Source organism: Leptonotus elevatus, chromosome 6 (assembly GCF_054856555.1).
Source record: "Leptonotus elevatus isolate MCC_2025b chromosome 6, RoL_Lele_1.0, whole genome shotgun sequence".
Lineage (NCBI taxonomy): Eukaryota > Metazoa > Chordata > Actinopteri > Syngnathiformes > Syngnathidae > Leptonotus > Leptonotus elevatus.
The window spans coordinates 7,454,084-7,466,496 of NC_141244.1; the positions used below are offsets into that span (position 1 = coordinate 7,454,084).

The following is a 12,413-nucleotide window of genomic DNA, read 5'->3' on the forward strand; positions in this document are numbered from 1 at the left end:
ATGGCTATTCAATTGCTTGTAATAGTAACAAAATACACCCGATTCATATAATCAGCTCATCAGCACGATGTTGACTAAATAAATGAGAGAGAGAGAGAGAGAGAGAGAGACCACAACAACCGATGCCAGAGCACACAAAAGCAATAATGTATTAACTCATGTTTCACTTTTCTCAACAAATGTGACTTTTGACTTTTTACATTTTTTTACTATTGATGTGCATTATTTCAAGTTTTGTTCAAAGTGCAAAGACCACCATCGTACATTTTGAAATGTACAGCAACTAAGCTGCACACTCAAGAGTTGCTGAATCCAACGCAGGTGACGCACATAGCATCAACCGCTCAGATGGCCAAGAACACTGATATTGTTTACATTCATTTCAACGTATCCTCTTTCCTTTTAACTTTAAACAATTTATTTATTTATTTTTGACAATTGGATGTTCTTTGCAGCTCCACTTGTCTAAATATGGCATTCTGGTTAATATTGCGTTAGTGGAATATGAGTTGAGCAGAAAAATCCAGCCGTTTTTATCCACCTTAAGGGACGGCCATTTTGCCACTTCCTGTCGACTGAAGATGACATCATAGTTTCTCAGGTAACAATCAATCACCGCACAGCTTCAGAAAACAGGTGAGCTGTGATTGGTCGTTGCCTGAGCCCTGAACAACTGTGATGTCATCTTCAGTCGACAGCAAGTGGCAAAATGGCTGCCCCATAAAATGGATAAAAATGGCTGGATTTTGCTAGAGAACTCATATTCCACAAATGTAATATCAATCAGAATGTCATGTTTAGATTAGTGAAGTCACATATAACAGATTATTGTCAAGAAATGTTTAAGGTTGACTTCCACTTTAACTCATTCACTGCCAAAAATAAAAAAAGATTATTAAAAATTAGGGGCAAGACTAATCGCATGACTTCACGAGTTAACTCGCGATTAATCAAAAATTGTATATCTGTTCTAAATGTACAATAAAAAAAATTCTAGGTTTTCATACTCTTGTTAACAAAAATGGAGACAAATGTTAAACTAATAGAAATAATTTATATTAACTTTTGACATTGGCAATGAATGAGTTAATTAGGAGTCAATACTAATAATTTATTTGAATAACACTATATTGAGAGTGAACTTTCATGTAGGGAGGATGTATAATCAACTGTGAAAGTTTATTTTTCATGGAAAATGTTCTTCAGCATTCACGCAAAGAAAAAAAAACCCTACTTTGCTAGCTTGTCCAAGCTTTTGCCATCACCAGACTGACTCATCTGCGCCACCTACGGCTTCATTGAAGTAATTGCATAACGAGCTGTGGGCATCTTGCACATCTGCTTCCATCTTACACTCTGAACTCACAAACGTAAAGACCAGAGCCGTTGGGCCGTCATAACTGCAGATCGTTAAGTGACAATTAGCTGGACCTCTTTGAGACGTTACAGTGAAAGTTACTCGCTACTCGCTCTCTGGAGATGATCCCATTACTGGTTGAACCATTGTAGGCATTCTGTTGTAGAGATGAGAACTCAACTGGTGGGTCATCCAATCAGGTACTTCCTTGTAGACTGACGTTCCACAGACACTGTGGTTGGATTTGGTGCACCCTGGTAGACAATGGAACCTACGGAAGACGTGGAATTAAAGATCCCCCAGGTGCTTCCATCAACACTCGGCAGCATTTTGAGCTCGATGTTCCGAGTATGAAACGTCACGGTCAAGACACGCCTGTGACACTATCCCTGTCACTTTCCTTTTGCGACCGAGGTTCACCTGGATCCAGACGTCGTCGGTGACTGAAGGAGGTGGATATTCGATCGCTTAGGACATCAAAATGCCAGCGCGGAAGGCTGGATATGTCCATTCTTAACATACCAGAATAATGTGGTATCCAGCAATCTTCCTTGAGGAGCTCCTCCATTGAGGCGGAAAAAATATCCAGACTGTGAAGACACATTTAAGACAGGCAAAAGTCATTTTGTTGTGGAACAAATGCTCAACTCATTCAAACCCGAAAACGTGTAAATATGTTTTTTTTAATACTTTACTAATACTATTTATAATGAGAATACAAAAAACGTCTTTATACGTTTTTTATGCAAGAGGCTTTAATGCCGCTTCTGACATGAGGAGGTGGCTTAAAGCAATGGTAGTTATTACAAAAACAGCCAGCAGGTGGCCGCAGAGTATAAGAGATCAGCATGCTATACAAACGCAATAAAATAAAGGATTAAGTAGGTTATATAAAGAATTAAAAGAGAGGAGAGAAAAATAATAATACAGTAATAGTAATGCACATTTCAAACAAGGATACTCATAGGTTTCTTTGAATGGATATATTTTATTTATATATATGATTTAGATTTGTAACGAAACATTATAGCAATAGTGTACAATTCTTTATTATTTGAAAATTGTGATAATTTTTTCCACATCTTAGTCATTCCTGTATTTCGTTTTGTTAGCTGTTCACAGCTGAGGTCAAAGGTCAAATTGGCGTGGGCATTTTTATATCTCTCTCAGATATTTCGGCCGTGTGTCGAAGCACAAGCTGTTCTGAATTTGAATGCAAAGGTCAGTTTTGGTCCGTACACATCGGTTGCATTTTCATTCAACTCAAACAATGACGGATGATGCGATCTAAAACTCATGTACCTTGACCTTGGAGTTCACCTTTATTTTCTTTGGAGTTTGTTCCGGGCTGTTTTGTTTGTTTTTTTACGATTATCGGTCTCTTCAGTTCCTCCTACGGCCACGTCCACTGGATCTTGAAATTCTGAATAATACATACAGCTGCAGTCACAGGAACATCAAGCTGCTTGGAGATGGTCCGGTAGCCTTCACCTTTAACATGTCTATGATTTTCTTTCTAATCTCCTGAGACAAATGTCTCCTTGGCTCCATACGGTCCATGTTTAGTGTGATACTACAAAAAGGAATGTCTTGTCTAAATATAAAATAAGTATCAGCAATCGAGTGTACTACTTTTCTTTAACTGTCTAAACATTTATGTCCACCAGGATCATATACACTGTGTGAATCTGTATATTTTAAATCTAAAGCAGAACTATAATGTGTAAAGCAACTCGATGTGTGGTATTTATTTACGGTCCTCTATTCTGTTTAAGATTTACATTTTTTTTTCTCATAGAGCAGTTGACCTAAAGTTTTCTCACACCTCCTACATGAGTAATGTAAAAAAAAAAAAAACTAACTATTTAGCCAAAATGTTAATTTATACTTAACCCACAGCCCTGTCATATGTAATTGCGGTTGGTAACCTCTGAGTATTTAGTGAATTTGACCACTGACTGGATTCAATTTGTTCAGTATTTGAACCGTAACCCCCTCCCCCAGCCTTAATGTGTGATTAATCATTGTGCTGGGCAAGCCATGCTGCATTTATTCCCCCACGTGAAAATATTGTACTGCTGTGGTGTTGAAACTGGGTGCTTCACTTGAACCACATGTTAAATAAAATCCAAATGGATGACTGATAGTAGGGGTGGGAATCTTTGACTGTCTCACAATTCGATTCCGATTTTTGGCTCTGCGATGTGATTCAGAATAGATTTTCCGTTGAGAACGATTTTTGATTCAAAATGATTTGATTGACAATGATTTTTGCTTCAATTTATAGATGTGCAAAGAATCGTAATAATCTACTCCAGTCTGACTCGCTGATGCTAATTAGCGCGCTACTCGCGGCACTTTTATCACTCAAAAGAACGGCTCCACGCTGCAAAAAAACAACTTTTATTGGAATAACTTGATTGTGACTTTTTCCTTTTACTCTCTAATGTGGCTACAACTTAACAGTGTATCAGACCGCGTGGAACCATAACTGCCCCTAAGTGGCCAAATCGAGTATAACATGAACAGCACTCCCAAAAAAGGCACACACAAACAAAGGCAATACAGTATAAAATAATTTAAATACAATCGATTTGGGGACATTTAAAATCGATTCTGAATCGTATTAAATGAGAATCACGATTCTTATGAGAATCGATTTTTTTTCACACCCCTAACTGATAGCCTATGTCTACTTCTTGTAGAGATCCAAACATGAATATTGTACAGTTGAAGTCTTTATATCCAACCATCAATGATTAACTTGCCATTCTCTGGCTTTATGAGTGAGCGGTGGCTTTAGTTTCAGAATCCTCAGCTCCAACGAGGACGAGTGCAGCCATTAGCCAGGATGACTGACTGGAAGCGAATGGCGGAATGATCCTTTTCGGCTTGGCCCTCTGCTGTTTTGCAGTCTATTAAAACCACAGGGAGAAGTGACACGCGCTTGTCTCCTTAACTGCCTTTTAATGAATTGTTTGTGCCTGGATTAATGATGTATATTGTGGCCCTGTAATGTGCCCTAATGACAGAGAATGAGGCGGCCTCAACTGGAGTATTAATTTAGGCTGCCTCCCCAATGATTATTCCTCAGTCAGTGCTCAGTGTGAGGATGCAAACAGGAGTCATGGAGGCTTTCCTTGCACGGTGCTGCCGTTTGATTCCACACTCACATTTTGTTAGGCGGCTGTTTGAGCCAAGGGGAGAACCGCAGCAATTTGTTCAACTTTTTTCTTTTTTTTTTACTTGTTTGTTCAATCTGTGGGAGATGAGTTTGGCTGGATCTACTGTTGGAGCCAATATGTCATTCAAGGAAAAAAATGAGTAAAGGAAAATTGAACTTTGTCTCTTTTCGTTTCCGTTGTTGTGAGTTGATTCTCAAGAAAATGTTTTTAACTATGCTGAAAACATCCCACAGGAGCTTCATATGCGTAATGCAAATGAGCCATTACAAGGCAAAAGTGAGTTCTTGTTGATGGGTGATCTTGAAAGCTTAACATGGTTTGTAATCATGAAGGCCAATTAACATTTTTAATCGTAATTAATTGCATGACTTCAATGATAACTCATAATTAATCGCAAATCTTATATCGGTTCTAAATGTACAATAAAACGTTAAATATTTGTATCTGACTTTTCATAATCTTATTAACATAGAAGTGGAAAATGTTAAACTAATAGAAATATGGCTGCATCTTTTAGTCATGGAGACAATAATTTCATAATAATTCATAAAATGTAGTTAAAACTAAAAAGATGTACTGTACTGTAAAAACGAGTGTTATATTGATTTGTGTCAATGTCGTTTTCTACCACTAGATGACATAATTGCATTTGTAAGACATTGGTGACAGCTCAATTAATTTTTCTTTTCATTCTAAGAGCTATCTAATCTTTAACATGAAGCAACTTCTAAAATTCTGCACATTTTTAAAATTGTAAAATACAACTTGACCCCAGTCTCCACAAATATATGCATTATTATTACATTTATTACTAATACGTTTTGACGTGGATGTGTCTGCTGCGTTGCGACAAGAATTCCTACAATACAGACTTTCCAAGTAAGGGGCAGTCATTAATTGCACGTTAAAAAAAATTTGTGGCGGGAAAGGAACTTTAAATTAACTCGAAATTAATGCACAAATTTTTACACCCCTAATTAAAATATGATTAACTGTCACAGTGAGTACACAGCAGCCAACATTTAAAGTGCGTTTGATTTATCCTCAATAAAGTTCAGCCGATCGAGTAGGTTTTTATATTTTTGATTGCTTTCTATAGCAGACACATAAAGGTTTGTGCTAACACTGACTAACCTGTAGTTGCCACCCTACCCCATAGCGAAGACGGGAGATTGTTGTGCCATGGTACTCAAGAACCATTACTTGCCAGAAATTCCTGCAGCATCTTTGATGTTTGTGTCAGCCGCTGGGCAGCCTCCCTGACCAGTTTTCTTCTCGTCTTTTCATCAAATTAAGAGGGTCGCTCACTTGGTGTTTGTCTTCATTGTGTTCCAGTGTGTATTGAGCACCTCAGAATCATTTCTCCTGACTAATACCTTGCGAAGACGCGACTACAAAAATGTCAGGAAAAGCCTACTAGAAAATCAGAACTTTATTTTGGGTTCATCAGATGCAATTCAAACGGTGGCAAGTGTGTGCTGACTCCCATTTAACATGAGTTTGAATGTAAGTGAATATAAATGGTTAATTTTGATCGCAGCAGCAACCCCAGTTCTGAGAGGGTGTGCACACTTGTGCAATCACATATCATATATTATGTCACTTTGCTTTGAGTAGTACAGGTTGTAGGTCACGTGGAAAAAGTTTCAAACTATTGTCTTGGTCTCATTTTTCATATCCCACACAATTTGGACAGGGGTGTGTAGACTTTTAATATGCATTAAACATTTTCAATCAATTTCTTTTTGTTTGTTTACAACACCTTATGACTGTTGTGATTGGTTTACCTTGACCACCAGCGTCTCTGGAGGCTTTGGAGGCATCGCAGCTCAAATGAGCATGTCGAGCAATTATAGCCGGAATAATAACGCACTGATGGGGTGACACGATTCGCTCCACTGATCAGAAAAGTTCATGCGAAGTTCTAATTAAACACTAACTCGTTTACAAATGAACGCACACACGTATTTGTGTGCTTAAGTGTGCCGGCTGTAATTAGCTGCAGAGCGTCTGAGCGAGATGGAACAATGTCAAATAGTGGAGTTGCGCAGTGTGTGTGTGTGTGTGTGTGTGTGTGTGTGTGTGTGTGTGTGGTACCAAAAAAAAGCTTATTCACAAGATATAACTACAGTATATAACAAGCATAAATTTATAAGACAATTTATTAAAAAAAAAATAATAATTGTTAGTCGGACCCAATGTTTTGTACCTGTTGTACCCTTTTGACCTTTCTGGCATTGAAGGTGGATATAAACAGCATCATGTTAAGACTTAAATGACTTGACCAACGTGTTCTCATTGACCACAAAACAACAATTCAGCAACAGAAGGTTTGCTTCCGTCTTTTTATTTTTTTTTTTTTTTATATATATATATATTCAGGCCGCTGATATTAGCCCGCCAGGCTTTCTGTTTGAATGCGTTGTGAAGACAAATTTCTTGTGTGTTTTACAAACGTGGCCAATAAAGATGATTATGATTCTGGAGAGATTAGATGATTTTTGGAGATACATTTGGGCCATTCAAACAAATTCCAAGCTACAATAAAAAGTCAAGAAGATATCTACTGCACTGTAGTTTTTCCAAAGACAGCAGCTTAACATCAGCTATTTATTTACTTTTGGGCATTTCCTTCAGACCGTTGCATGCTTAAAATTGGTAATCAATTAACAATCAGGCAGTACCATAAGAGAGTTCATGTTTTGTTTGTATTTGGACTGATTTCCCTCAAATTCAGCATTCAGTAATGTCTGCAGTGTTTTCTAACAACATGTGTGCCAGGTACTCCTGAATCGGGAGTTCATTAATTTTACCCTCGTATTTGTCTTACCTTGACTCGTCAAAATGTCTTTGGCAGAGGAGACTATTCCCTGCTTGATCCAAGTCAATGCCAAAACGTAATCGATTTACGATGAGCTGGCGATGAGAAAAGTGTGCTGCAAAATGTCAGAGTTGAGAAGATGGAACCTCAACGTGTCCAACGCGTGTCGCCAATGATCTTGCCGGCCTTTTGGAGGAGCAGATTGACTTGTGTGGGCTTTTGCGGACAACTTTGATGGACTTTCGAATGAATATTGATTGGCACTTGTTCGATTATATACAGCTTTTTCATGCTATCCAGGGTGCATAACAGTTTTCAGAACTAAATCGGTTGTTACGTAATCTATAGTTATCACATTGACATATCACAAAAGTAGTATGTGATGTATCTCAATCTTATTATTACTCATCAAGTACCAACTGTTTAGTTTGCATTTTTTTTTAAATTATGAATTAAAGTGTCACAATTATTACCTTTATAAAGAGATGCACATATAGTGCATCGTTTTAGCTAAAATTATGTATAGTGAAAAATTCTTCAAACTGCGGGATTTATTTTCATATATTTAACATAACATCGATTTGTTGATGTAAATACTTCAGTAACAACATGCCCTTCCTCATTATTGCCAGCTGGAGGGCCAAATAAAATCCCTAGATGGCGCTACAGCACCGACTACTCCTCGACGATGTTTTGCCATCATCTCAGCGCCACAAACACTGACGACACTTTTCCTTCCCAGGAAGTCTAAAGGGAAATTTCCCCTAAATAAAGAGCAAGGTGTAATTAACGTGACGCACTATTAATTGCATTTGCTATAGTGAGCATGTGAAGGGCACACGGGTGCACTTTTTGGATAACAGTGGCGCACGTAGCGTAACAAAATCAGCAGCCTCTATAGACACGCTAGCTAAAAAGGTATTAACCGCCGATGTAAACTGGAACTCTTAATTTTAAAGGAAAATTAACTGCTCTTGGAATGACGTGATCACATTGCCTTAAATTAAAAAAGGCCATAAAAACAGTTGAGGTGGAAAAAGAGACTCTAAATAAGAAAGCACAACACTTAACTTTTTACAGACAGCCATATTTAAGGTCATTTTGTTTTATGAGTTCATTAAACACTATTTAAGAGCTAATTATATCTGACTGTTTTATAAAATGGCGACATTTACGCACCTGAGGCAGCCTGTTGTGTCAATTCGTTTAACTATAGCAATTGTAACCAATGTGTTTGCTTTTCTTCTTCTTCTCCTTTTTTTTTTAACTGGTCAACAACATCGTCCTTAATTCAAGATATCCTGGTGCCATCTGAAAGTAACCTTACAATTAAACACAGCTTTACACACTGATAAAACAGTATACTACTGCACTGGTTTCTCTTCGAATCCTTTGATCACGGAAAAACTCAGAATAGTATTATTATTGTTGTTTTGTTGTTATTATTTGTTGTTGTTTTGCCTTGTAGCTGAACCATCAAGTGAACAATCCACTATGCGTTTGAAAGGCATAAAGTCATGAAACATTTTTACAGCATGCATCTAAATACCCCTAAAGCATTCAAATTATGCTTTTACGGTATCTTTATGTCTAAATATTTCATTTTTAGCGCTTCTGTTTAATTGCAAGGATAAAAGGACTTCTCTGTGGCCATTGTGCCTCATAATGGGAACAATGAGGAATTCTATTAAAAAACAACAACCTGGGAGACAAACAAAAACAACGTTAAAGACATTGGCCTTAAATCAAGACTGCAGGGATGCGCTCACTTATGACTTAAAAACACATTTAGTCCCGACATTGGAAAAAAGCTGTTTAATATCAACCCCATTATTTAAAAATGTCAAGTCCGTTTGTTCATATGTCATGAAGCACCCACATCCTTTCATCCTGGGAATATGACTTATTGTAACCCCCAATATAAACAAACATGACAAACAAACAAAGTAACAAACTAAAAACAAAAGTAAAGCAAATATGTCACCAGAAAATTATATATATATATATATATATATATATATGATAAAAACAGCGTAGGATAAGAGCAGAGCAGATCCAGATCTCAAAACTTGAACTTGCAGTGAATTTGGACTTGAATCGATTGATTAAAGCTACTGAAGAAACTGCTTTCAAACGGGTAAAATAATTCCGGGACGTAAAACAAACCCTTGGGAATGTTGAAAATGCTTGGATAAAACAAGTGGCCTTCTGCAGAATAAAAAAAATATGTATATACATAGGCTATAGCTATGGAAATTGAAATTTAAACGCTGTTCCCTACACACACACAAAAATACTTATCGTCCTCCATGTGTCCTCCACAAAATCCATTCGAGAATAAATTATAAAAAACAGAAATACAAATATCAAACAAAAGGCTTCCAAGTGATGAAAATCATTGGCGAAGATAACTCGAAAGCAAAACACTGCAATAATAATAATAATAATAATAATAATAATAATAATAATAATAATAATAATAATAATAATAATAATAATAATAATAATAATAATAATAATAATAATAATAATAATAATAATAATTTTGATCAAATGCTGATTGTTTGGAATATTAGTATAGCCTACAATATGTTTGGAAGCAATTTAGAGATTCCAGTTTTGCTCTTTTGAACTTCTCAGTCGCTCTGGTCAATTCTTTAAAAAGCACACTAATTGAGTCCATAAAGCATACGTGAGTATTTGTAACAGATTTAAAAAAAAATAATCCGCAGTAGTGGGAGAGAATCAAACTCTTAATATGATTTGAACGGAATGTACATGACGTAAATTTTCATCAAACGCACTCGCGAATGCGCAGGGCGATAAATAACACACAGACACAAGGCAGCAGGAAGATTATGAAGGAAAGTGGATTTTAAAAAGTCTGTTTCTGGAATATTAATTCAAAAAGTGCCCCAGTGGAAAAAAATAATAAAAAATAAAGGTGGAAACATGACATTTAAAGTACAGTATTTACAAAAGTGGATGCAAATGTTGTTTTAGAAATCAAGAGTCCGTCCTGACCTGCGTATGACGCAACAAATCTTTTCGGAGTCAGAATAAAGGCGAGGGGGATGTTTGGATTCAGAATAAGACTTATCCCTCTTATTATTAACTATGAGTATATCACAGCCACGGCTATGAATTTTAGTCTCACAAATATGATCATCAATATCTTAATGATAATAACATCGATAGGTGTTTGTTTTAGATGATGAAATGCTTTTCATCGAATAAAGAGGAGCTGGCTGGCCTGCTGTCTCCGCGCAATAAAATGAATGCAAAGCTGACAGATGCTCACCCTGAGCGAGACTCTTTAGTGGCCCCCAGCATCCAATCAAGCAGCGAGCATCTCTGCTGCATGGAGCTACACAACTAAAATACATTTGCTTTAATTATGATGATTATTTTTTACTTTTTAAGCAGGGTAATATTGTGTTGTTGATCAAGTGGCCGAAGCTATTCTGCTGTCTGCATCCTTGTGTCCTCCCCTCCCTCTGTTGTTCTAATTCCACGACACAATGAGGGGGCTACACCTTGAAACTGCGTCTATTGGACTCACAGTGCTCGGCTGGTATCCTCAGAACAGAAGAGAACACGCGTTGATGTTCCTTGAGCCCTGGGAGAGAGATAAGAGGGGTCGTCCCGTCCCCCCTCTTCTCCTATCGCGTATACGCACTCGTTATACATAAAACACCCACTACCGTTTCATAGTCCAGTGATTTATATATAAGTGGAAATCTGGGCGAAGTCCCGGCGGGCTCACTGAACCGGGGTCTGGACCCCGTGGTGGGGCGGCGTGTCCCCGTACACGTCCTCGCTCCCCGGCAGAGCTCCTCCGGGAGGCGTCATTCGTTTCTCCTTCTGTCTCCTGTTACAAAACCAAACCCTCACCACTTCTTTCTCCAAGTGCAGACTGTCCGCCAGGGAGATAATTTCCGACGCTGCGGGTTTTGGGCACTTCAAAAAATGGCTCTCCAAAGCCCCCTTGACGCTGACCTCGATCGAGGTCCGTTTTTTCCGTTTCCTTCCCTGTGCGGCGATTTTGTCCAGGCTGGTCGGGCTTCCCGAGGTGGAGTCCGCCTCCTCCAGCCACTTGTTCAACAGAGGCTTCAGCTTGCACATGTTTTTGAAGCTGAGTTGCAGGGCCTCAAACCTGCAAATGGTGGTCTGGGAGAACACATTCCCGTACAAGGTCCCCAGGGCGAGCCCCACGTCCGCCTGCGTGAAGCCCAGCTTGATCCTCCGCTGCTTGAACTGTTTGGCGAACTGCTCCAAGTCGTCCGAGGTCGGCGTGTCCTCGTCCGAGTGATCGTGGTGGTTGGGCCCGTGCTGGTGCTGATGCTGCTGGGACGGCGGATGGCTGTGCTCGCTCAGGTGCGGGCTGTGGTGGTCCTCGTGGGGGTCTCGCAGGTTGTGGTGGTGCAGCCCCTGGCCGCCGCCCGGCCCCGGGATCAGCCCGTTGACGCCGAAGCTCGGCTGGGAGTAGATCAAGCTCTGGCCGTTGGTGGTCGCCATGCTGGGGATGTGCGCCGCCGTGGTGGTCCTCCACGCCCGGGCGTCGTGGTGGCTCCCGCCGTGCGCCGTCTGGTGAACCTGCAGGTGCGACGGCGCTCGAGACTGGTGCTGCAGGTTGCCGCCGCCGGAGTTGTGCATGTCGTCTCGCGCGCCCTGCACGGCCGGTTTGATGTCCTGCTCCGAGGACCACGGGGCCGCCTCGCCGTGGGACAGCGCGGCGATCCACTGGTGAGCGTGGCTCAGCGCGTGGCCGTTGCCCTGCAGCTGGTAGTCGCTCTGCAACAGGCTCTGCGCGTCCCGGTACGCCGCCGCTTGCTGCATGCCGCCGGGCTCCGAGTGCACGATGGATGCGCTGGAAGTGAGGATGCTGTAGTGGTTAGACGCTGCGGTCGCCATGACGCTCGGAGCCGGACTGGTAGCTCGCATTAGAACAAGCCCGCATTTGACGGGCGCATCCTCTAGTCTGCTGCCTACAGGCGGCTCCCTCACAGGCGCTCTGGCGAGTGGACGTCGAGGCTCACCTGCAACTCGG

The 12,413-nt window shown here is 40.0% G+C and overlaps 1 protein-coding gene across 1 annotated transcript; it reads right to left on the minus strand.

The window, feature by feature from the left end:
• Nucleotides 1-6,979: 6,979 nt before the first annotated feature.
• pou3f2b (POU class 3 homeobox 2b) lies at nucleotides 6,980-12,392 on the minus strand. Its single transcript, XM_086079041.1, has one exon. The coding sequence runs from the start codon at nucleotides 12,305-12,307 to the stop codon at nucleotides 11,126-11,128; it is 1,182 nt and encodes a 393-aa protein (XP_085935167.1). The 5' UTR covers nucleotides 12,308-12,392; the 3' UTR covers nucleotides 6,980-11,125.
• Between the last annotated feature and the right edge of the window lie 21 nt (nucleotides 12,393-12,413).